This window comes from Wyeomyia smithii, chromosome 2 (assembly GCF_029784165.1).
Source record: "Wyeomyia smithii strain HCP4-BCI-WySm-NY-G18 chromosome 2, ASM2978416v1, whole genome shotgun sequence".
NCBI classification, from domain to species: Eukaryota; Metazoa; Arthropoda; class Insecta; order Diptera; family Culicidae; genus Wyeomyia; species Wyeomyia smithii.
Window position 1 is genome coordinate 218,450,050 of NC_073695.1, and position 27,756 is coordinate 218,477,805.

Genomic DNA, 27,756 nt, shown 5'->3' on the forward strand with positions numbered 1-27,756 from the left:
AGTCTTTTGTATCGAGTTCAGCGTAGATTTTTACCATTAAGGCGTGGCCACGTAGCTTGTAGAAAGAAAGAGAAACAAACCAATACATCTTCAATACTACTGAGTGATTTTCATAAGCATCAAAAGAAAGTTTTTGCTTTCCCGCTGCGATAATCACTCTGGTTCTTAGATTAACTAGTTTTCATTGCTAATATTTGACTGATAACGGTGTTCGAGTGAACACAAACAAACAATTAAACCGGAAAATCACTCAATTTAGCAGTGAAAATTCTTGAAATGAGGGTTATGTCTTGTTGTGATAAACTATTCATAGGCAACACTACCGTTTATCTTTGGTGCGCCCTGGTCGTTATTGTAAAAATAATTATTGAGAAATAGATGGACATTTCACACTAGGAGTAGTTGTGAAAATTCTCGTAACTCTTATCTCCAAGCATTTATAGTTCTAAAAAGAACCGATTCGATAACCTTCAGCTCGAAATGTATGCTACAGAATGCTGATAATCACACCACCACCGGTAGCAACGATAAAATATAAAATTTGCTCTCCGCTGTGCCCTCCAGCAGATGTGCCAGCAAAATATCCTGCAGCGTACAATGGTTATTATTGCTGCCGTGTGCAGAATACAGGTAACATGCTCCGCGGTGCCTGGAAGTTGACTCGTATGCAGCTCTCGTTTCTCAATGTCGCAAACCTTTAACGGCTGCACCGCACTCGCTATTGTGGAACAAACTAAACTGAAGCTGAATTTTCCACACGCAGTCTTTTGTATCGAGTTCAGCGTAGATTTTTACCATTAAGGCGTGGCCATGCAGCTTAGACAAAGACAAACAAACCAAAACACTTTGTTGAGTCAAAATATGTAGGCAGTGGAATTTATTTCGTCCATGTTATTGTTATCTGTGCTTGGGAAGCAAGCCAAGAACAAGGGAAATGTATGGGAAAGCTTGACCTTGGAACTTTTCACCTTTTTCCACCAATAAGCAGTAAAGCAACAATGTTGAACATAATATCAAAAAATTGTTACACATTTTATCTATCCACCGAAATATAAATGACTAAGATGCATTAAGTCGTTCGCTTGCTATAACCGTTTGAAATCTGACGCAACATTTGCCAGTTTCATTTTCATTTTCACAAAGTGTAATCTAGTATAGAAAACAAAGACGTAGTCCTGCGTCAAAAATATTTTTCAATCCGTTTTTTGCATCGAGATAGTCGATTTCTTGTAAAACGAAAAGAATGTTCAATCTCGACTTGAAGATTTTTGTTATGTTTGAAGAAAGATAAACTATAGTTTTCAATTATTTTTTGTCATGCTCATACTGAAATTTAAAAATCAATGAACATTCGACAGTATCGGTTGTGCTTGCCTATTGTCCCGGTATCATCGATTCATGTTCCTCCCCGAATCTTCAAACCTCCTGCTCACCCTTACCTTATTTCCATTTTAGTTTCCCCTCATGTAGGGCTTCATCAAGGGGGACCTTCAGCTCCTCTTGTTATTTATTTTCGGCCCAAAGTCGCGCTGAACATCTTGTAAATCTCCAAAGCTGATATTAGCGCCGTGATCGAAATCTTGAAGGTCAGACTAAACAAGCTCCGTGTCGTGGTCAATACACATTGTTTTCAAAGCTGCAAAACGCGATCAAAATTAATTTGACCCAAAAATATGATTAAGGAGTGGTAGTGTTTTGAGCAAAGTTGATCCACTGGTCAACACAGATTTTGTCCAAGAGCTCAACATGAAAAAAAAAAATTTCATCTATTTAACCATTCCTGCGAATTTTGGTGCCCCTAGCCATTTCAGTTACGCAACAAACGCTCCCACCCACTCTAACGCGAACGTTAACCGTGCGCCTCCTGTCTCTGTTAAATCGGTGGAGACGCTAAGTTAACGATTCGGCAGCCTTCTCGATAGCAATATTCTAGAGAAAAACATTCTTCTACAAAGTTGTTACATAAACCTCATACTGGAAAAAAAGAAATATTTTGGCTATTTTTCCATTCCTGTGAGTTTTGCTGCCCCTAGCCATGACAAAAACGCGTCAAAATCTCACACTCACTCCAACGCGAACGTTAACCGCGCGCCTCCATTTACTGTAGAGATCGATGGAGGTGCCAAGTACATCGTCCTAGAGAACGATGTTATGGGGAGATTGGGATCTCGAGCTCGATTCAATATTCGAGAGTTAAACTTTTTTCTACAAAGTTGTTACATATGATGAGGTGGTTATTTTGGGAAGCATCGACTGCACGAAAATTCTTGACATTTGGTGGCATACATCCGCTGAAAAAAATAGTCAGTCTATTTTTCTTCAGCAGCTGTGTGTAGTTCTTGACGCGTTTTTTAAATGACTATAGAGACCAAAACTCACAGGAATAAGTAAATAGTTATAATCCTTATTTTTTCCCAGTTTTAGCTTTAGGGCCGCAGCCGTAGTTTTCTTGTAGTGATTTAGTAAAATAGCTTTATATAGGTTATTTTGAAAGATAGTGAAAAAACATTCTTTTATAAAGTTACGCAAAATTGACAGGGCTACAACATTGTAAAACATCGTTTAACTCTATCTGCAAAGATAAGAAAGTTAGATGCTGAATTTCATCGAAAATTGAGTCACCCTAATTTTTGATTGCACAAAGTTTTTCGCTTCATCATATGCAGCAACTTTGTACGAGAATGTTTTTCTTCAGAATATTACTATCGAGCTCTAGATCCAAATTTTCTCCTAAGCTCGTCCCCTAAAAGGTTGTCGAATAAATAACTTAGCGTATCAACCGATTCAAGAGTAAAGGGAAGCGCACGGTTAACGTTCGCGTTGGAGTGGGTGGGAGCTTTTGTCGCGTAACTGATATGACTAAGTGCACTAAGGAGATCGCAGCAAGCCAAGAGCGCGAATAGACATAAATATTTGACGTGGTTTCAATTTCACTAGAAAAATTCGAAAATTATGTTACTTGTGGTACATTTTCTAAATTACCAGTAGTGCAACACACTGGGGTCTTTTTTTACGTGGTTCGTTTTTATGCGTTTTACTAAACGCGATTTTTCTACAATAACGCGGATTATTTTTATGTGATTTAGAAGACTTTGTGTACTCGGTATCAAATATGTTTAGTTTAAGTATATCTAATCTAACCTTTAAAAAGCAATAAGATCAACCGCGTAAAAAAAACCCCAGTGTAGTGTTTTATCTTACGTGCTTGAGGTGTTGTCATTAAAGTTGTCATTCAAACCTTCCGCGGAATAGTAGAAACAGGCGTTCGTGGTAGCATCAGAGCCCCTAGCGTTTGGTAATATTTCTGGATCGGAGTCGAGTTGTTTTGAAACAAATGCCGCAACGGAAAAATTGACAGTGACATCAGTGAAAAATTTAGAAATCAAAAAGGTTGACCACCATAATTTCGTCGATGTCGCTGTCGCTGTCAAAACATTTTTGGTTTCGATTTCAGTGGCAGTTTGGGTCCGAGAAGGCCGAACGTCGACAAGAACGGATTCCTGGATGGTGAGTTCATTCCATGTGATCGTTCACAAGCGAGGGTTGACTTATGTTAGTGCACGAGAAGTGTTAGAGGGGAGCCATTAATTTTGCTCAAGAAACAGGAGATACAGACAAATTCTTAGTACATATTGAACTCAAATTTATTTCCTAATTCATATTACTTTCAGAGAGCGAGTAATGGCGCTATAACCATAAGCTAAAATGCTAGGACTAGAGTTAGTACTCAAGTTCCAACCGTAACAGTTCAAGCGAGTAAAGGCGCTGTATCCTTGGTTTAAAAACCCGAACATGAGGGGAAAATAGATAATTTTCCAGCAGATATGATAAAAGCTAATACAGGTCCATTTGCCGAGATTATAACTCAGATTTTTAACACGACTATTCAAACTGGATGTTATCCGAATGTTCTGAAAATCGCCAAGGTTGCGCCAGTATATAAATCTGGTGACACTCATGATCCATCCAACTATCGTCCAATCTCAACCCTTTCTGTTTTTAATAATATTCTGGAAAAGCTTCTAACCAGCCGATTAGTACATTTTTTGAGCGCTAACAATGTTTTTTACAATTTCCAATATGGGTTCCGAGAAGGCTGTGGGACCACAACCGATATTACCGAGCTAATCGATGAGTTGATCTTGGAAATTGATCGTAGAAAGATCGTGGGAGGCTTATTTATCGATCTTAAAAAGCATTTGACACCATAGACCACAATATTTTGCTTCAAAAACTTGATCGATATGGGATAAGAGGTATTGCCAACGATTTGATAAAAAGCTATCTGACCGATCGGAAACAATTTGTTGTTATTAATGGTGTTAGAAGCAATTTACGGCCGATTGATATTGGTGTTCCTCAAGGAAGCAACATAGGCCCCTTGCTATTCTTGATATTCATCAACGACCTGGGAAATTTAAAACTTCTTGGGACACCAAGACTTTTTGCAGATGACACGGCGTTGTTTTATCCTCGCTCTAGTATTCAATCCGTTGTAAAAGACATAGAATTAGTTTTGGGAAAATTCATAGAGTATTTTAACGGTAATAATCTTTCTATGAATCTGATTAAAACAAAATATATGATTTTCCACTCGTCACGGAAAAAAATCCCACAACATCCAGATTCACTTGTCAATAACTTGAATATAGAAAAAGTAAAAGATTTCAAATACTTGGGTTTGCATTTAGACCCTTGCCTCTCATGGGATAATCAAATAAAGAGCGTTGTAAGTAAAGTTTCGTCGTTATGTGGCCCTTATGAAAAGAGTCCGCCTATTTGTGCCGAAACAAGCATTACTACAATTTTATTATGCTTGCGTTCACTCCATCTTACAATACTTAATTATTGTTTGGGGCCACGCAGCTAAGTCGAAACTTAAAAGAGTTCAGACGCTGCAGAATAGATGTGTGAAGATAATTTTCAACCGTCCACCCTTATTTCCGACATTGTCGCTTTATACAAGCTTACCACACAGAATTATTCCCGTTTTTGGTTTGCGTGATTCTCAATCAATTATGTACGTCTATAACACCTGCATAACCGCAATTTTCATCATAACGTTACTTTTTCAACTAGAAATAATCTTCAGAATACTAGGCAGGCAAATGCATTGTTGAGAAGCAGAGCATGCACGAACTTGGGTCTAGGGCGCATTAGTTGCTATGGTCCATTGAAGTTTAATGTTCTTCCTAACGAATTGAAAGAAGTAAACAACAAAATACACTTTAAAAGCAAGCTGAAGCAGTTTGTATTGAGAAATGTGAACGAATACTTACTTGGAATGTCTCGACCATTTTGCTTTTGTAGGTTTTATCTGGCTCCTGCTGGTTTTTTTCCTACATTTTCTTTTATTATATTATTATATTATAGATTATAGCTTATAGATTATAGATATAGATTATTTTCTCTGCCACAAGCGTTATCACTAAATAAACAAATTAATTTAAATGTTTTTTTTTCTCAGTGAATCCCTTCAAAGAAACACAACGTTCCACTGGGATTGCATTTTGTTTCAAAGGTTAATTTTCCCTTTTCGCGTAATGTTTTAGAAAGTGTCCATTACCAGGGGGCTCTCTGTGTGAGCCTCTTGGTGTGGGGGTCAGTGGAGGGTACATTAAATAAAATACCTATGTTCAATCCCAGGAATTTGGTCAACAAAGGAGTGTACTTTCTTAGCTTTGTCACTCCCAACGAATTATCTTACATATTACGTACGGATCGGTTGGTACGTTTTGCCCCGTTCTTAAATTATATTGTATCATATTGCGCTACACAGTAGGCTTGGCCGTTGACAAGAAAAATTTATGGAAATAATTTTTTTTAATGGTGGATATCATTTTCCAGGATCCTTTCAAGTACTGGCTATGTTAGTGTAGACTAGACTAGACTAGTAACTGATATGGCTAAGTGCACTAAAATTCACGGGAATGGTTAAATAGCCGTAAACTTTAATTTTTGCCAGTTTGAGCTTTAAGGCCACCTTTTTTCTGTTCTGTTCATATCTCACTGTTAAGTGGAATAATCACAAAATTGCAACTTCTGTAAAACGGAGAAAAGTTAATAAAATAACTTCACTGCTCTAAAATCAATCTATTGGGATCAAAATGATTTTGATCACGTTTTTGCAGCTTTGGAAACAGTGTACAGTGACATGTGGCTGGGCAAGGTAGTCAGAATTCTTAAGATGGTGGACCTGTGAAAATGTAATGAAGCGTTGAACTCTTTTACCAAAAGTATTTCCATTTATTTCAGCCACTTATGACTCACCCGATAGCTTGATGCGCGTTCTCGAGCGAGACGTGGAAGTCTATGGTGACTGTCCGTCGAAGTATGCTGTTTGCTGTTTTAGGAATAGCAGTTTTCCCGAGGTAAAATACTGGACTGCATGCAAATGCAATAAGAGTGCCCAGGGATGCGCCTTGCTCAAGACACACCTTATGGAGGAGTGCTTCTAGGGATTAAGAAGTTATATTGTTGCTATTGTTAACAAGTTCGAAACGAATATAACTTGGATTACATCCTGACAAATTTGCAAGGTGACTAAATTTATAAATCTGCATCGCTTTGCGTAGCTTAGTAGCTGTAAGAGGTCAACCCACGGAAGTCTTCGAAGAGCAAAGCGAGCGAACCGTCGTTGCACTTACTCGATTCTGCTTACTCTGTTCAGATAGTAGGGACTTCATGTAGAAGCGCAGTACGCTAAGCTACATCGTACCGAAGTGCAATATAAGATAATAGACTGCTCTTGGAGCGTAGCAGCATCTATTAGAAACTTCACTTTGGCGAACAGTGGAAGTTGACATCGTTCTGGTAGATTGGAAGATGCCAAAGTGTGCAGAAAACAAAGTTGAAGAAACTTCGTCAATGTTTAATACTAAACGCCGATAAGTCAAGTAGGACTTAAACCAAAGTAGTAGTGGGTCTCCGATGTCTAGCTTTTCAAGCTTCGCGACGGCGATTTGGTGGTTAAGTTCGTCGAAGGCGGTGGAAAGATCCGTGAAGTTAAACGCCATCCGTTTGAGATTGGTCGTCAAAACTGTCTATCACGTAAGATGTAAGCGTCGAAAGTTTCGTGATTGTAGATCGCTTAAGTATGAAACCTTGTTGTTCAACGAGAAGGTGGGTTCAAATGTGAGAGGCTCAAAGAGCTTAGGAATGGAGCAAAGAGCTGAAATTTTTAGGCAGTTGTTAACGTTTCTCTTATCCCTTTCTTATGTACTGGAAACATATACAACCCGAGGCGATTACTTATTGGAGCAGCCAGACTAGCGATGCAATTTCTCAGGGAACGGATGATTTAAGAGACCTGAGATTCTAGGCGGCCAATGTAACCGAGCTAACGTCAATGGAAAAGTTGGTCAATGCATGACCGAGGAAAAAACTCGTGCCGTCGGAAAAGTAAATTCGTCAGTCCTGAACTTTTTGTTAACAAACACGCTAGAGAAATTCCGCGAAAATAGTTGGTAGATCTGTTCGAAACAATTCACTGAGACACCGCCTAAGAACATTCTTGATAGAAGGCCGCCGTCTTTCCTTTGTTCGTCTACATACAATATTACAAATACAAATACAAATACAAATTTCCAAAATGATTCGGGGCTACGTTTGAGCCTGTGCTCGACGTTCCGAAAGAAGCGTTGATAGCAGGAGCGACGTAGCCTCTACACTGACAGATCTTTACTGGATCCATTGGGTCCACTGGGGATCCAATGGTTTCTATATTTTTAATTGATTTCAATTTAATGTACCCTAGGGATTATCGAAAAAATTCCCAAAGCACCTTCCGTATTTCTTGGGGGAAATACAGGAAACGCCTGAGTGTTTTATCCAAAAAAGCCTGCAGTGAAGGTTATCATGACATAGAGCGAGGCTTGGCATATCCTACTTATCGCTTATATAACTTTTCATAAAATCTTGTCCCAAATCTAGTCCAATTCGCTTCCGCATACATTCAGCAAAACGGCAAGAACACGGATCCGAATAACCGGGCTATGAAGCAAAATAGGCGCCACCAATCGGACGAAATTGAAGGCTTCAACTAAGAATACAGGACGCTGGCGAAAAGGTTTGACAGGTCGCTGGACACGGTGGTCAGAATCCTAAAGGTGGAGGGCGTGAGACGTTACAAATTAACATCCAGACCAAAGTACACAAAGAAGCAGTGGCAGGATATCTCGGGAAAGTACCGATGTACTTAAAAAAGATTCGTGATACATAAAATACATAAGAAAGAAAATCTTCCAAACCGTGGCCAAGCAAGTCGTATTTGCCCTTACTATCCCAGTTGGCGTACGAAAATGGTTAGGAAGCCACCGCAGCTCGAAAACTCAAATCCCGTATCATCAGATGTGCCAAAACAGTGAACCGCGAGGTGGTCCAGACTATGAAGGCAAGGGCTCCAGGAATCTGGAAGGAGATTCGAGATGAAGGGCCACTATCTGTCTAATTTTTTCACCCCTTCACACGCACATTATATGGACTTGTGAAAGTGTAATGAAGAAATAAACTTTTTTACCAAACATGTTTTCATTTCTTCCAGCTACTTGTGACTCATCGTTAGCTTGCTCCGAGCTATTCACTCGTATATGTAGTGTATGCGTTCTCATGCGAGACGTGGAAGTCGATGGTGGCTATTCGTCGGGGGCCTCTTGAAGTAGCTGTTTGAGGAACAGCAGCTTTCCTGAGGTAAACATACAGGACTGCATGCAAATCCGAACGCAAATTATTACTTACTAAACGATTAAAGGGTATCCTAGCTGAAACTACCGCTCGCTAAACAAATTGATATTGCGCTGAATTACAACATTGATGACAGATTACACATTCCGAACGAAAGCTTGGATTTTCGAACCGTGTCAAATAACTTAAAAAAATTAAAAACAAATCATTTTTGTATTGAAACTTGGATGTGAGAAACCCTTCTAATGTTGTGTGAAATTAAGGGGCTCTTCTCATAAGTGGCTTTAAAAAGAGTGATTTGACACTTGCTCAACCCGTACGGATGTATAGAGCCTTCGCAGCAAAATTTATATTTATATTTATAATATATATTGAAATTATACATTTTATAGGTGACTCATATAAAAATAAATATTATCAAGCCTGGCATAAACATTTCAAAGGTTTCTATTGCTTGTTTGATTTTTTTCGAATATCATGCAGCACATTATATCTACCTATTATTAGTTCGAAGTCAAAAAAAAACTTGGATTCTCATTATCAGGTGAAGTGGCCATCGTCACAGGGCTTACATTGAACACGTAAACTGGAACTTTTTCAAATTGATCAAAGTAAACGATTAGTCCAGATTTTGTGTCGAAATCGTGAGGGTTGGATTAACTGCTTTTTATTTATTTTCCAGATCAAATAATTAAATCTTTTAATAAAACTACGAAATCCTTTTCGAGCCCTTCAACTGTTCAAATCAACACAAGAGCATTCTAGTAGTGACTCACATGAAAACTACTCGAACGTTCTTGCATTGATTTTGACAGGTGAAATATTCGAAAAGGAAACAAATGATTTTCATTTGATAACAAAAGTTTTCAATTGAAAATGACTTTGTCAAGCCCTGGGAATTCTCTGCGAAGTTTGAATAAATAAATAGAATATGAAAATCCGACTCGGAATGTTAGCACCTGGGCTTTACTCTTTATTATAGTAACTCGAATGCAACTTTAAAATAAAATTTAAATAATCTTCAAGAAAGTAGTTATGAAGCGTCTGCTTACGCTTATATCATCTAGACTTATAAGATCAAGGTGACATCACTGCAAAATTTCGCTAGAGTTTGTGGACTCTAACATGAACACATCATTTCATCACTTCCACCGATCACAATCTGCTTCGCAGATTATGATGTTAAAGTTACTGCCGACTGTGGTGCATTCATGAAAACCCATTTCAGTCAGACGAATTGCAATAAACGGCTCCATTAAATTCGGTGCACCATTTTCTTACTCGTATCATTATTTTGCACTTACCTTGCTGCAGATGCTCTGGCGTTGTGATGGTGATTGGAATGTCGTTCGGATCGAGCAGCTGATTGCTGCTGCAGGTGATGTGCTGGCTTCCGCCGATAATCTGCCCTCCCCCGCTAGTGCCATAAGTTCCGGCGCCGATTGTGGGACCTTCCAGGGGAGGCGAATTCTCCCGAACGCACGACATCAAACCGGCTGACATCTGGAAACAGTATTTGGAAGAGAAATAAAACAAGAAAGGTGTTAGCAATATAAAAGTCGTTTCTAGTCGCTAGGAATGTGAAAAATAGAACTGTAAAAAACACGGAAGCGAAACTGAAACATGAGCACTAAAAATTGTCCTCCACAAACCTCACTGCGTTGATTTGTTCAATAGAAGTAATGTCAACTGGAGAACAGCTCAGCTGCATGTGGAATCAATCTTCATTATACTCTAATAAGCGTCTTGCTTCTGCTGTCTTCTTTGGAGCACTGGTCACATCAGCTTGGTTCGACTGTCTAGTGTATGTGCATATCATTTGGAGCAACAGAATGGCTACAATTTTGGACTTGGCCACAAAATGAATGTGTGTCAATCTTTGTTCTACGTCTAGCAGTCACTCGTTATGGAAATCTCAGTTTTGGTTAGTTATGTATTCAAAAGTGAAGCAAGAGTTTTCTATTGAAAAAAAAACGAAATGCAAATTTATCTCACTCCAGCATAACTTAGTTGTTCTAGGAAATTTGAGAACTAAAAATCTCGGCCGTTCCGAGATTTCCGAGATTTGTCTCGAATGCTCCCTAAGTTACCCTATGCGAACAAAGTCGTGACTGGACGTTTTTTCTCCGCACCCAAGAAAAACAAACCAAGAGCACAGACCAGAAATGTCATCGACTGATTTCATACGCTGATTGCCCTCTTGACTGTTTGAATCACGACCCGACACCCGACAGAGAAAGAATGGCACGACGCGGCCAGCCCTATACATCATCTCGGGAAGGCGAGGGAAAAGAATCAAGTTCTACACTTAATCAGCCGTCGAGTACTGCTAACGAAGCATATGTCAGCACTTGTGCGTTTACTGCATGTTGTTTATTTGTTATGCGAGAAGGATTTATTTTAAATCCGGCTAACTGCTGTGGGTGGCCACAGATGATTAGTAATGAATGAATAATTATGATTTCCAGCAGTGGAAGAAAGTTTATGTTTAGCGTTATCAACAAATTCCAATGATATGGTAATATAAAGTTCGCCGTTTATGATAGAACCATTTTACGCTACCTCGCAAAACGATCCGGAGTGATCAGTTACGAAATGAAAGATATTTGCTCAATAATCATATTTTACCTTGATCATTTCATATTCAATCCATGCTCGTAACACATTTGTTGATGGTAATTGCATACCAATCTCGCTTGATCAATGCAAGGACTGGCCCTGGCCTATACTTGCAAATCTCAAGTTTTCGTGCTCCGCCTTCGGATTTGATTTAGGAACTATCAATTCTCAGTTACTACTGACGATGACAAACGTGGTTGCGGTAAACTTACACTTCTGATTAAAACTTTCGGGACAGTTTATCTAATATTTAAATTCAATATTGTTTTTTTTTTTTTGTTATTACTATCCTGTGCTCAAAAAAGTGGTTTTGATAAATTCGAATATTTTAAAGAACGAATCCAAATCTAGCGTTAGCAAGCAGTGTACGCAGCCTTCCTTTTCGCGATGTATCCCGCCGCTAACGGTAACTTAGACAACTTTGCTAGTCAGCCATTATTCCTCGCAGGGCGCTGTGACTGTCGCGGAGATTTATTAGCCTCTCTCGCTATCATTTCCAGGTTAGTTATTTTTTTATTGTTTTATGTATTACCCAGCGGCGAATGGGTCCCGCACAATCGAATGGTGGACCCCGCAAGGGAACTCGTCCAGAATAAATTACCCATGCACGCAGCAATCTACACTCGTGCGGGCGCACAAGCATTCAGCCTTCAGTTTGTCGAGCGACCGGCGGTGATGGTGACCTATTTTCGTTTGTTTGAATTTTCCCGCTTCTATGGTGACATTCGGACAAAAACCAGTTTCAAATCTCCGGTGAGAGTATAGAACGTTAAAGCAAAACAACTTTTTTTGGCGAATTGAGATATTCGACCGGTTTCTGGTTTGCACTCGAGGCTCAGCTTTTTTTCTGGTGGAAGTGAAAGCTAGGGTTCATGTATCCCGAGCTATCTCCGGATGCTAGAATATTCAATGCAATGCCTCTATAATGGAACAGTTTACACCTCTGTTGCACATTAGAAATGCAAATTATCAGTAAATAACTATTTCGTAAGAAACAGAACGCACATAATCATTTTTAGAATATAAATTATAATCTTTCAACCACAAAGGCTTTCCTTTTTCACACAAAACGGATGTTTACTAAAACTGGTTACTGTTTTAGGACTGAAAAAAAATATTTTCCTACATTGGATTCATACCGGTTTCCACGTGATAATTGTAGAAGAATATTTAATATTCGATTGGATTACATTTCGATGTAATTTAGATAGCAAACAGAATAAAACTTATAAACTTGTGGAAAAATATCGGCTTCGTTTCATCAATAAGGAATGCAATGACATTTCGACACCGTCTAATTTGTAACATTTTCTTGCAGTTACGGAGCTTCATAACTCTACATTTTTAAACAGTTCCTGGTTCACATAGGAATCTAACAATTTAAAATATAAATGTAAAATAAATATGCTGCTAATTATAATATCTTATTTTCTTGACTTCAAAATAGATCAAAATAGAAAAATATATTAAACAATGAAGCATTTCCACCATCGAATATAGGAAGATATTTTCATTTTCATACAAGTATCAACCAAAAGTTGATGTTCGATAAATCAACAGCAGTGAAGCTTTTCCCAAATTTCCAGTAGTTTAAATAGCAAATATTAATGGCTTGCCGCTGATCAACTCAATTTGCTAATGGTCGTCGAAATGTTTACTGAAATATCGAAATATTTTACTGTAATAGTTGAATATCTTCATCAAGTCCGATGAGCTGTTAAGTAAAGCCATGCCCAAAGACCTATCGTCCGATATCGACCATTTTTGATTTGAATGAAACTTTGCATGTGTATTGGTTTAGCCAACTGAGTTTTTTCCGCGGGTGAATACATTTTTTAGACTCAAGAGTAGGGGGATTAGGGGTATAATGAGCACACGGGGCGAAATGAGCACCCGTCGTTTCTGTGAAACTAAGCATTTTATACTGCAATATGGTATGAGGAACACTTCTGTAGTTACCACACTAACTCTTTTTGTAAAACAAAAGTGATTGGCTTTTTTAAAATATGGAAATATATATCTTTCTTATTTTTAATGACTATAATGCAAGTCAAGCTATTTTTATTTCTATTTCAAGCAGTAAATGTGGAGCTGACGATTGAAAAATGTACTAACTGGAGAAATAGTTTATTAGAAAGTGTGCAAGCGATACAAACTAGCTATTTAGCGAGGCCGACTTATACGTCTTGCGGTGGTGTAATCGGAAACGCATCTGACCGGAGATTAGAAGTGGTGGGTTCGAGTCTCACCTGCTGGACTATATTTTTCGTAAATTTCTAATTAACTATTTCTCCAGTTAGTACATTTTTCAATCGTCAGCTCCACATTTACTGCTTGAAATAAAGATATGGAAATATATTTAAAAACATCAACTTGTGTCCTGAATGTTGGAAAAATTATTTTTATTGGGTAAGCTTTCACGGTCGTTTAAATGGCTTAATCAAGTATGTAGACACTTCAATATGAAGTATGTGTTGTACCTCAAATTCCAAGTTTTGATTTAAAGCTATAATTAGTATAAAAATCTCATTTTAACTTTATATTATATATTAGGTCCTGGACCTGTGTACCTTAATTTACAGATAGTGTAAGTTTTGCATTTAAGAGAGTTATACCCGGGAAAAAAAATTTCGAACCCTGTGATCAATGCGACCTGGAATAAATAATTTGATAATTTCAACGTAAAAATCATCTTTGCACGATAAATACATAGGCATTCGAATGCTTTAAAACTGACTTATTTTGAGTTGTATTTAACTAATTATTGAGTATTCTATCGTTTCCTTCCAGTTTTAGGTAATATAGCTTTGAACTTTTGTTCTGACAATGAAAACTAGATTTGCTAAGCAGTTTAATTTATTTAAACTCGCATCGTGCAACGCAAAAATATTCGATAAAAAAAATGATCTAAGAGGCTTTGCTACCGTTCAAGCAAACAGAGTTTTGAGCATATTTTTCAGTTATCCCGAAGAAATAATAATAGTAATAATTGTAAACTCTTTTTTGTTACTTTTTATCAATAAACTTCGTTTTAAATCTCTTGTTTGCTAAGAATTTTTTTTCATTCCCGATTCCGGGGAATACCCGGGAAACGAGACTTTCTGTTCCCGTTTCCCGAAAAACCAATTCCCGGGAATATTGCGAACCTTAGTCCTGATGAGAGCGTTGAGGGTTGTCAGCGATAAAAATACGATGTAAACAATACACTAAAAACTACTTATGCTCAAGTTTTCGAGACAAAATACTCAATTGGTAATTTTCTATAGCGTTTTTCCCGTGATGCAATTTTATTTGGGACGCCCTTTATGTTGTTTTATGTATGTAACGCTAAACACTAACACACCTTTCTCACAGAACGCAATGTCAGATTCTGATGTTCTTGAGCGCAAATAAAAGTTACTGCGCTCACCCAGAATGCTACCAAGCGGATTTTTGATTGGTGACTTTGATGTTGAGATATTGATCAATGATTATTTACTTTAAACAAAGTAAACACTAACTGAGTCGCTTGGTATACTACACGTGGTCAAGTGTTGTAGTATTCCAAACGACTCAGTTCAATAAATTGAACTACAGTCATACCTCGATAAAAGGCAACTTTATTTTTATTATCGTTACGTTATATCAAGTTACGTTATATCGAAGCACGAAAAAAATATTTTTTTATTAATGCAAAATTCTTTATGGTTGCTCAAAAGTGCACAAAAACTTATTTCCCTTCAACTAAAAGTATATATAAACCCTTCTTTTGTCCCTTTAAGACAATTTTCGTAGACCAATTTAACCAGTCACACAACATTGAAAAAATAAATGTCAATTTTACCCCATTTTAGAGTACTTATTGGTTTCAAAACTTACTTAAAACATTTATTCGGAACATTATACACCTCAAAAATAATTGTTGTACTTCAATTTTGGGAAATTGAAAAAAGTTACGTTATATCGAGGTAAAAGTTACGTTATATCGAGTTACGTTATATCGAGGTTACCTCATATCGAGGTATGACTGTATATCTATATGCATGTGTATGTGTGCCTGTATGAGTATTCCAACTGGGATATGACCGTTAATGAAGCCGATAAGAAGGCAATCTCACTCTCTTTTTCTCTCTCTCTCTTTTATTCTCTCTATCTATCTATCTCTATATCTATCTCTCCTTTTCTCTATTTCTCTCTCCATCTCTCTATCCTTTCTCTTTTTCTCTTCCTTCCTCCTTCTCTCCCTATCTCACTCTTTATCTCTCCTTGCTACTCTTCATATCTCTCTTTTTCTCTCCTCTCTCTCTATCTCTATTTTTCTCTCCATCTCTCTCTTAATATCTCTCTGTATCTCTCCTTCTATCTCTCCATTTCTCTTCTTTATCTTCCGCTTTCCCTCCTTCTCTCATCCTGAACTCTTCATCTTCATTCTTTCTCTCTCTACTTCTCTCTTGCACTCTCTTCCTACTTTTGTTCTTTTTAACCTTTTTTCCTTCTTTGTATTTTTATCATACTTTCCATATTTTTCTCGTGCTTTTTGTCTACCTTTTTCTCTTGATCTTTTTCTTACTTAATATCCTTTTCTTTTACATTTTTATTATAGTTAAACAATATTTAATACTTAAATATTAAATTTCAGAAGAAACTGAATACATTTTAACATGTTTTGATTTTTGGCAATAGCCGTTTAAGAAGTTCCAATTACACTAAAGTCTTTGTTACGCGGAGAATACCTAGCGCGGAAAAAATCCGCGTCAAAACCACGTGAATTCCGAAATGCGTGTTTAAAAAACCGCGTAAATTCTGAAATCTACGGAACTCCGTGTGAATTCCAAAATTCGCTTAAAAAAGACGCGTAAAAAAGACTTTGGTGTACTCATGAATCATCAGTAGATCATGTATTTCAGATCCATAAAAAATGTCGAAAAGAGAGCAAAGCGGTTTTTTTTGCCAGTTTTTCAAAAAACGCACCATTTGTCACATGGAATATTCAATTTTCTTTTTCTCTCGATCTCTCTTTTTCTTTCTATCACTTTCTTTTTATATCATCATCTTTCCCTACCAATCTTTTTCTTTCTCACATTTTCTTTCTTTCATTTTTTTCTTTCATACTTTCTTTCTTTTTTTTCTTTTTATCTTTCTCTCTCTATTTCTAACCCTGTTATTTTCTCTCCATTATCTTTCTGTTTTCTTGCCTTGTCTTGCCTTCATTCAAAAAATTAAAACAATGAACGTCAATTCTTTTTGGATACCTAATAAAATACAATTTAAGTCAGTGAAATTTAAGTTACAAGTTTTATTTAGCAAATCAACTGAGAACTATACACTGTTCCATTTATTCAAAAGAACTTTGCTCACAGTTGTTTTCCACATTCATTCAAATATATAAAAGCTGTATCTGGTAGAAAATTTTCTCAGATATCGTACCGTTTTGATTCAAACTTCGAACAGTCTCAAACATCGAACACTTTACAATAATAATCGAATTATTAAAAATGATTATTATATACCATTTCGTTCCTTGGAATGTCCTCCACCCAGTGATGTATAGCACTGTACGGCAGTACACGCTATAGGACATTGTGACGTAGATCCAAGCGATCAGTTTTTCAGTACGGCCCAAAAACGAATGAATTTCTCGCCACTTTTGTATTTAAATGGGTGCCTATAACGTACGAAAAAGTACCAACGAAAAGGAAGATACCAAAAGATAGCTCTACGAATAATGAACAAACTGGCATGAAAAACCCATATCCGAAAAAATGGCCTTCACGTCACTCCGTCACGTCCGGAGAATCAGCAGGCGTTGGAAAAAGTGACAGTCTATGTTCAAACGGTTGGCCTATCTATCTCTTAGCGATTACGTTGAAGTGTTCGGAGTTAGAATCAAAACCGATTTCTAAATTCTCCTTGTTTTTATGTACAAAACGTGTTTAAATCTATATAAATAGGCCTTAACTGCAACAAACATAAAATAACCAACAAGCTTAACCTTCGAGATCGATGAGAAAGTTCACTTTTCGTTGATTTTTAGTGCGGGAAGTTACAGCTTAAGTTATAGCTTAAGTGTTCGAAATTTGAAGCAGCACGGTATACCATGCTTATATTTACAGCCACTTTATGGAAGACTATCGAAGAAACTTGAAGATGAATAACTCCGAGTAGATTAACGTTAGGCCATATGTGTAGAAGAGTTTTTTTCTCATCAAATGTGGCACTCTATCACCTCCTGAAATACTCCCAACAAGAAACCAATGATCCTTAAAGAGCCTTTCCAGCCAAAATGACCTGAGAATGCACAAAATTTTAATCGAATATGTAGATTTAGTAAATTTTGGGCATGGATATGGTTCAGAAATCTATCGAAATCTATTATCGTCCGGGAGGTAAATGATGTCCTAGAGCTTTAATTTCTAGCATGATGGTTCTTCATGATGCAGAGGTTGGCTTCCAGCTAAAGGTTAGTTTTCAATGACTCCATTAATCCCACGGACGGTAATTGGATAAACCTGACGATAATAGAGCCGACATCCTATATCCAAAACAGATGCACTAAGGATGTTGATTACTCCAACTTCCAGATTTGAAATGTTTTTGCCTTTCTCCTAGAAAGGTATAGCAATCACTTGCAAAACCGAAGATATAAAAGAGCTCCAAAGAGCCGAATGGCATATATCACTCGACTCAGCTCGACGAGCTGAGCATTTTCTGTATGTGTGTGTGTATCACTTGCAAAACCGAAAGTATAAAAGTGCTCCAAAGGGCCGAATGACATATATCACTCGACGAGCTGAGCATTTTCTGTATGTGTGTGTGTATGTGCAGATTTTTATTCTCACTCACTTTTCTCAGAGATGGCTGGACCGATTTTCATGAAATTAATTGCAAATGAAAGGTCTTGTGGCCCCATAAGACCCTATTGAATTTCATTGTAATCGGATTTTCAGTTTAGAGGTTATGTTTAAAAATGTGAAAATCATGAAACATCAATATCTCAGAAACTACACAACCGATTTGAACAAGATTGGTTTCAAAAGAACGGGCAACCTAGAAAACCCCTTAAGTTTTGAATTTCATAAAGATTGAACTCGTGGTTCAAAATTTATAAAAAGAAACGTGTTCTGAAGACTGTTTAATCTCACTCATGTTTCTCAGAGATGGCTGTACTGATTTTCATAAAATCAGTGTCAAATGGAAGGTCTAATTGCCCCATAAGACCCTATTGATTTGTTTTGCAATCGGACTATTACTTTGCCTGTTATGTTTAAAAATGTGAAATCCAGCTATGCAAAGGAACATATTCCAAGACTACTTGGACTCACTCACTTTTCTCAGAGATGGCTGACCCAATTTCCACAAAATTAGTGTCAAATGAATGGTTTAGCTGCCTCAGAAGACCCTGTTGAATTTTACTGTAATCGAACTGTAACTTCATTTGTAATGTGCCGACTTGTGAAAATCACGAAACTTCATTATCTCAGAAACTACACAACCGATTTGATTATTATTATCAGATGAGCGGGCTAGTAAAGGTTTAACTGATGAATTATGATTGAACACGTGGTTTCAAAGTTTCGCTGCCCTACACGTTCCCATTTCATTTGATTATAATCGAACTCAAGCAACCGTTATGTATTAAATTGTTAATAAAACAACGAAAGTCTATTATCTCAAAGATTACATGACTTATTTGAACATAACTAGTGTCATACGAATGAGTCATCTCTCAAACTTACAAATAACAAACTTCATAACAATTTGATATGTGGCTCAAAAGTTATGGAAAGAAGAGAAATTCAAAGACTATTTAAAACTATACCTGCTTTGATCGATATATGTGGCCTCAACATAATTTAAATGTGGTGTCGTACTATTTGAACGTTCCAAGTTCATTGATTCCTTGCGGTTTGTTTGAAGTCTGCAAATGCACGACAAATCAGCCATAGGATGTGATCAAAGTCAAATAACAAATCGTTTGAAATGATTGGTTTTATCGAAATGACAACATCTTCGTCTTTTGGCTTCTGTACATCGCCTTAATTCTGAATATATTCATATTGGGTGGTATTCTGTCATTATCAGCAGACTTTCTGGCATCAATCTGACACCGAAAATACCCATATTGAGAGGTATTTTTGGTTGTTTTCCAGAAACTAACAGTGGTCGTCTTCAAATTCAAAATAGTGTCCAGAGTCAATGTTTGGTTTCTATGCATCATCACGTTTACGGAAATATCCATATTGAGTATTATTATAAGTTGCCATTTAGCAATTCAAAATGGTGCCTGAGGTCAATTGTTAGCTCCTTGCATCATTCTGGTTCCAGAGATACTCATATTGGATAGTTTTTGTTTATTTTAGGCTGTTTTTCACAAACCGGTAGTCGCCATCTTGGATTTCAAAATGGTATTTAGGATACTGGTTAAAGAAAAACTCATATTGGGTGATATTTGGTCACTTTGGTCTGTTTTTCAGAAGCCGAAAGTCGTCATTTTGGACTTTAAAATTGCCTGTGAAATCAATTTCTGTCATCTGGGCGTAATTCTGGTTCCGAAAACATTCATATTGATTGGTATTTCGTCATTTCCGGCTGTTTGCCAGACACCGGAAGTTGCCATCTTACAATTCAAAATGTTGTCTGAAGTCGATTTGTGGCTCCAGTGCATCATTACGGCTCCGGAAATACCCATATTGGGTGGTATTTGGTCATTTGCCGCTGTTTTTCCGACACCGGAAGTCGCCATTTTGGATTTCATAATGACATTTGGAGACAATTTCTGGATTATGAACGGCATACTGGTTAAAGAAAAACTCATATTGGGTGGTATTTGGTCATTTTCTGCTGTTTTCAGAAACCGGAAGTCGCCATCTAGGAATTTAAAATGCTATCTGTGGTCGATTTTAGCTCCTGTGTATTATTCTAGATCCGGATATTATTATATTGGGTGGAAATCGGCCATTTCCGGCTGTTTTCCAGAAACCGGAAGTTGCCATCTTACAATCCAAAATGTTGTCTGAGGTCGATTATGGAACATATTTGTTACCACTAAAAACATTCACCTGCCAATATGGTTTCATTTAGTTGATTAGTTCGCGAGATGTGCAAAAATTTGTGAAGAACATGTACTTCCAGAAGAGGGAGGGGCGTCAAACCATTATGGACATATTTGTTACCTCTAAAAACATTCACATTCCAAATTTGGTTGTATTTCCTTGATTGGTTCTTGAGCTGTGCGAAATTTGTGTTTCATTTTCAGGGGATCCCTCCCTTATAGAAGAGGAAGTCGGGTTTCTAACCATTATGTACATATTTGTTACCACTAAAAACATTTACCTGCCAAATTTTGTTCCATTTGGTTTATTAGTTCTCGAGATGTGCAAAATTTTGTGTTTCATCCAACTATTATGAACATATTAGTTACCCCTTGAAACATTAACATGCCATATTCGGTTTTATTTGCTTGGTTTGTTCTTGAGTTGTGCTGAAATTTATGTTCCATTTGTTTGGGACCCCTCTCTTCCAGAAGAGGGAGGGGTCCCAAACTATCATTGGAACCTTTATCGGCACCATAAACCCCTACATACAAATTTTCACGTCGATCGGTTCGGTAGTTTTCGGGCCTATATGGATCAGACAGACAGACAGACTTGACTGCATTTTTATATGTAAAGATTACAACATCAATATTTTAGAACCTAAAGAGTGAATATACATTTATTGGATTGAAGCGTTCATGTAAATCTATTTTTGCAAATAAAAAATTGAATGAGAAAGGCTGGGTCTGACCGCTAGGTGGATTAATATAGGTTTTTTTAGAATTATATTGCATCATCGAAATAGGTTCTTCTCGAAAAAATTTGAAATTAAAAAAAATGATCTATCAACCTCGATGAATTCGGTGATCCCTGGAAATCTTACCAAAAATTTTGTTTGTATCTTGAAGTTTTCGCACAAAGAAAGTGGGGGAAAAGACTCAACTAATGTTTAATGTTTTTCAAAGTTTAGTGTTTATTTAATTCTTTTAGAAGATTTTTTTCCGAGTATTTAGTTTTTTTTCAAAACCTATTTAAATGAACAAACCTATGTAAAGAACAAACTCGTTCATAGACAGTTTTTCTTTACTACCTATGGTTTTTGAACTAAAATGCTCTAAATTAAATGTGTGCTAATATTCATATGCTTTTTAAAAATATTACTCTTTAACCGTTGGTAAATAATCAGTTACACAACAAAATACATGTGCCAAATTTTATCCAAAACAGAAGGTTTCGTCATTGATCGAGCAGCCATTTGGTGTGAATTCACTTCGCCTCTAGATGAAATTAACGTTCTTGTATCGTTTTTCGTATCTTATAAGTGTGTTGTTCGTGTTTTTGATGATGATATTTAGTTAGGATATATCCGAAAATTATACACAAGAAGTTACAGCTTGGTTCCATATTGATAGAACTGGAAGAACATTTTTTGAATCAGCATATTATTGGGATTAAACGTGATATTTAATACTAAAATTGATTTTACAACGAATCATTTGTAAGTCATTAACAGTGGTGGGCACCATTCCGCTAATTCGCTAATTAGCTAATTAGCAACGCTAAAATTCAGTTAGCGATTTAGCGATTTCGCTGATTTTTTGAGTTGGTTAGCGAAACTGTTAGCGTCGCTAAAATTTTGGCCTTCGAAACGCTAATCGCTAATTCGCTAAATTTTGTAGAGAAGCGAAAATATAAATATTTAGAAAAACTGTGAATTGCTGATGGCGTACGAAAATTGATTTGAAAGATGAACATACTTTACTGCGAAAGTTACTTTTGTCAGTTTTTACACCCTAGAATGGAGTTCCAGTTATCGTACAAGCCACAGGAGCATTTTCGAGAACAAGCACAAGGTCTAGATTAAATTTTCGGCACACCAAGAACTTTGGTAAATTGTAATGCGCTTGAAATTATGACAACTTTGGTTCTACTTTTTCGATTCAGATAATAATTGAATTTTTATGAAAACATTCCTAAGAGTATCTATTTTCAATTCAAGCTTAATAACTTTTGTTATTCTTGTTTTTACAAAATCAAATATGAATACCGTTTCGTGAACCTCTTATTGTAAATACTAAGCTTTAAAAAGTAATTGTTTTCGTTCGTTTAACCAAAAAAGATCAAAGTGGTCCAAATCTTACAAAACACGAGCAATAAATATAGCGATATGACTATATACATATTAAAAAGTTAGCGATTAGCGATTAGCGAAAGTTCCGCTAATGTGGGTTTAGCGATTAGCGTTTAGCGATTATCGAGCTAAATTTTCCGGTTAGCGGCTTAGCGATTAGCATCGCTAAATTTTCGATTAGCGGTGCCCACCACTGGACATTAATCGTCTACAGTATGTCAAAATTTACCACATTGTTTTAGTTTATGACCAATCGATTCATTTCTTTTTTTTTGTTAAATTTGTAATTAGTATCAATATAATTGCGTATAAACGTGCCTACTCGACTGAATACCCTCGCAAAATTTAATGAATGTCTTTGCAGCTCAAATTTAAAATGTGCCTAAGAAGTTGGAACAATGAGGCTCAAACTCAAATAACTTAAGGTGAATCGGGACGGTGGCTTTATTTTGTACAATTTTCAGGTTAGGTTTCATAGGGCCCGAATTGCTACTCTATGCATGCGTCGGTAGTGCAAACAATCGATCAAAGTTTTACACTTGTAATCTTAATGATTTTCGAGAAAATTACCTTGTAAAATTTGGACAAAATTCGAGCACGGAGTTTCACCTTAATACACCCGAATAGGTTCAATTAAAATATAGTCTTGAAATTTGTGACTGTTGCTTCCGGACTGCGAATATCAATGAATCGTAGGTTACGGACAAAGACGGCACAATTTTTTATATACATAAAAGGTTAGCTCCTTCTTACATACGTCTTGTTTTGATTCATTGTAATTTGGAGTGGCACGTCCTACTCGGTACCAACTATCAGCGCCACTAATAGTACTCAGAAGCTTTTTATCACCAAACTGTGACTATGCAACTGCAAATATTAGATACGAAAATTTCAAAAGACGAGACGAATGTCTACGAAATGCATTTTCACCAAACGAACCGCTTCGACGAAGTGTCATCGATCGGTTTTGTTTACTCACTCCGTTATGGAATGTAAACAATCGCACTGGAACCACTTGCTTCCGAAAGTGTGTGCGTGTGTATGGGTGCGTGGCGCTTCGCAGTTCTGTTTGCACATTATTTTACGCGACGAAAATAATCACCTGGTTTGATCGATGTACATTAGCGTGTTATTTTGTTTGCACGCGGGCAACGTACTCTGGCTAGAGTTTCGACTTTTAGTTGTTGTTGACAATGTGAACATAATACGATTGAAGACGGTTCAAAACAAAATACTTCACGGTTTCGTTAGCTCCATTGAATTAAAGGATTAAACAACTTGAAAAGTGTATCGTTACTTGTCTGGAGCTGCATAACGTTTCAAATCTCGACCATGTCTTCGTGCTTATTCAGACTAACAAACCACGTTTCAATAGGTATTTAAACATCTACTATTACACCAACAGCATAAGAAAAGACTGCAAATGCAGAGCGATTCAACGGCTTCTTCTTTTTCTATGCACTGCATGCGTCTGACCCGCATTCACTTTTCATGGGCCCCGAAAAAAAAGTGAAAGCTCTCTGCCGAATTGGCATTGGCATCGAAAGTGGATTTTCTGCCACGGTTGATTGCATCGGAAAATAATAGTAATAGCCGTTGTGGCATCGGGCCACACAGTCGTCTGGTAATGAATTGCTCCGATGCAGCATGAATTCACTCTCCCCACATGTGAACATCTCCGATCTGGTGGCTGGCCCCACGGTCAATCAACCAACAGGAAAATCTACTCGCGAAAGATGAAAGAAAAGGAAAACTTAGCAACAAAAGCATTTCCGAATCGTGTTTCAAAAACAACAAAAAAAACTGTGGATACTTCCACGCGTTATTATTCATTTTTGTTCAATTATGCAGCTGCAATTATCGCCGCTGAGCGGCACTATCATTATCTCGCGCTCAGTTTCTTCTCTTATCGCTCTCTACTCCGTAGGATAATTTATATTGAGACTAGGTCAAGGCCGTAACAACGCTCTTCTAGCCAGGTCGGGGGATTGAAACTACACGTATTCTCATTTAATTAAAATAATACGGCAATTTAATTCTGTTACGCAATCGAGTGAAAGAAATAAATTCACAGAATTAGAATTATTCAATTTCTCTCACAGTCACGCAGTTTCGGAACTGTGAAAAAAAAATGATTTTCAACTCGGGTGGCTTTATTTATGCAAATTAAAGCTACTTCAGAAGCAGCAAATTACTCCAGTATTGACCTTGGTTTCTTTTAGGCCCTGCTACTGTTACATGTTATCTCACCAAGAGATGAGAGCAATCTTGGTGGGAAACAATTTCAACATCCACGGTGGTTTGTTCTTTCATAATAAAAACAAAGCATTATTTTTGATCCCCGAAAATACCATTCTAATTTAAATTCATTGCTAATCCCAAGAGAGGAAACGGTCAGCTTTCCCTCTCATAAACTAATCCGAAAAAGATCGACTCTACATTAACTGGTCTGCTGTGTGAACACCCTTTCGGTAGGGTCTAGCCTTAGTGTTCGGCCGGTAACGGGAACCATTTTTGTTTGGATTTAAATATGTAAGCAAATAAGGGTTGTGCTTCGATTAACCACAGATGATAATCGTGTTTTTGGGCGCAGGCCTAATTAATCGGTTTCAATATTTTTGACCGAGTTATAAGAGATAATCTGGATTAGTTTTGGCCATGATTAATCAGCTCTAACGTTACCAAGTTTGATGATTTGAGCGTCTGGTGATGATAAGTTTCGTTATGAAAGACTAACTGGGGAACGAAACAGATGTAACAAAAATTGATTTTACGTAAGAATGTTGCTACAAACATTACGTTAACTGACCTTTCATTTATGTAACCCCATTTGCTATTGTAAACAACGATTTTTTTGCGTTTTGAACTGGAAACGTTCCAGGAATAATATTGTGAGAATAGTAAATTTACAAACCGTGTCAAACCAGTTATGTAAATGAATGGATGAAAAATCGCGAAAGCTTCAGGCACTTCTCAATTTTGGCTAACACACTTTTCTAAGGGTAAATCGACCATGAAGGCATTGCTTTTCTGTTACAACAATTATAATTATTGACTTGATGGCAATAATACATTTTAAGTCAGAAATTAAAACGGTAAGTATCAAACCCTCGACAATCGTGTATACAAAGGCGAAACTTACACACCTACAGAAATGACATCACAAGTATCAATTTGCTTTGAAGCACGCGGAACTGATGGCGTCACAATTTGTTTGAAAACGTACTCCATTACACCGCTTTTAAACAACTAAGCGGAAAAACAAACAAAATGTACGAAACGAGTATAGGTTGACAAGCTTCTTTCTCTTTTTGCTACTGACGAGGCAATATTGTCCAAAACGCAAATGGTTTGACGAAATTGCAACTATGAATATGAATTTTTCACAAAAAATAATAGAAGTACTGTTCGGCATTCCGTAACTTTCCTAATGTAAAAAGGAAAATATTTAAAAATCAATAGATTGAATTCGACCGCTTACTAAAGGAAAACGGCAGTTTAAATATTACATACTGACATAAACTGACGAGATATTCTTTGTCTTTCTTGGTTGGTAAATGGCAGAGCGTACCAGCAGAACTTCGTTCACGTGCAGGCATTAAAAAGATTCCATTTTGATCCGGGATACGACTAACCATGCGAAGGTCATGGTAACCGACCCATGATGGGACCTCGATCGTATGCTTACAGGAAAGGGGGAGAGGTTGCTGACCTCTCCAGAGGAAATCCCAACCTTTCCGATCCCAACAGCGTCTGATCCGTAGCGGGCGGCTGAGTTAGGGAACTTGTAGTCTCGAACGCTATAGCCAAGATGGCAACCCCATCACGGGAAAGGCACCACGAATGGATACTCGGTACTTGGAACTGCAAGTCCCCGAGTAACACGGTTAATCTTTAACAAGTTTAGGTAATTGATACATAACAAACCTCGTCACTGGTACAATAACGTATAAACTTATATACAACTTGTTAACAACTCAAAAAGCGCAAGGAGCGGAGCCAATATAACACATATATTCAACTTTAAATGAATTGTTCACACGACTAATATAAAACAACTTTAAAAGGTCAAAAACAAGTTGCACAAATGAGTTGAAATTTCACTCGCTGATGATTGTTCCTAATACATACAAAACAGAAGACCCACGAAAATAATCATGGCTCTTCATTTGAGACATTACCAAGACAATTTATTGATAGAATAGGGTGTTGGTATAGTGATTAGATACAATAAATCTACGTGCGATTTCAGATTTGTGGTGAATATTTGCCTTGTACTTCGTTAAAATTTACGTGCTTCGCAAATACCACAATAGTGATAAATATATTTTTTTTTAAATTTGAAATAAAGAAAAAAGTAACAGATGAACTCTAGAGGAATGGGCCTTAGGTATATATTTTCGATAGGATCAAATTATGAAACGTGGCTTTAGCACAGAATAATGGTGTTGAATATATTTTTAGCACTCCGCTTGCGCTAACGAGGCAGCCATGTTGATTATTAGCATTCGCTGAATAGGTACACCAATTGCCCTAGGATTTTGTCCGTTATTTAACCACTATCTATAAAGTTTATTTCGGGAAAAACATCGTAAAATAATTGAAAAAAAAATGTACATTGAAATATCACCCATACAAGAAAAAGGTGAACTAAGAAGTCAGGCACTGTGTACTAATTATTTGAACTTTCTTACTCTTTTAGCAAACAAAACGAAGAGTAAATTCTGCCACAATTTGGAGATGGAATCGTGCCAATTAAGCAAGGCTATATAGCGACTACAGCGACTACTATCTATAAAAAAAAATCACCGTCGCTATCTGGATTATTGTAGTAGAGAAAATAATATAAAAATTCTCCAAACTGAACCACGCATTGAGTAATTTATTTGAAATTTAAGTAAAACAGAAATATTCAAACGTTGATCTGAGGTAATTAACGATGATCAAAAAATAATGATAATAAAACCGATCATGGCCCATCAGATCAAACGATTTTATTGTTTCGTGTAAATTGAATGATGAATTTATTGATTATAATTTACTGTCAATTTTATAATAATTTTGAATAAAATAACAATATTTTTGATCTGCACTGTATTTGATGAAGAAGAAAAAGTTCGTACAATCAAATCATATTTACACTGATTTTAAACTGAACAACAACTTTCGCGGTCAATTTTTAATTATGTCTCCACTATATGTTTTGCTGTCAAACACATATTTACCACTATTATCTCTCTTACATTTTCAAGAAAAAAAACTGGTTATAAACATGTTTTTTTTCTTCATCTATAGTTATAAACATGTTAT

General features: G+C 36.8%; 1 protein-coding gene across 5 annotated transcripts in view; it reads right to left on the reverse strand.

The window, feature by feature from the left end:
• Window positions 1-27,756, reverse strand: part of LOC129721140 (probable WRKY transcription factor protein 1) — a 242,582-nt gene that overhangs the window by 74,001 nt on the left and 140,825 nt on the right. For 4 of the 5 annotated variants that reach the window (XM_055673333.1, XM_055673331.1, XM_055673332.1 and 1 more), the window contains one exon: window positions 9,987-10,185. In XM_055673333.1, coding sequence (XP_055529308.1) covers window positions 9,987-10,185 — 199 coding nt within the window. Of the gene's footprint in view, window positions 1-9,986; window positions 10,186-10,334; window positions 10,461-27,756 lie in introns of those variants that run through there. The other variant, XM_055673335.1, reaches the window with a different exon arrangement.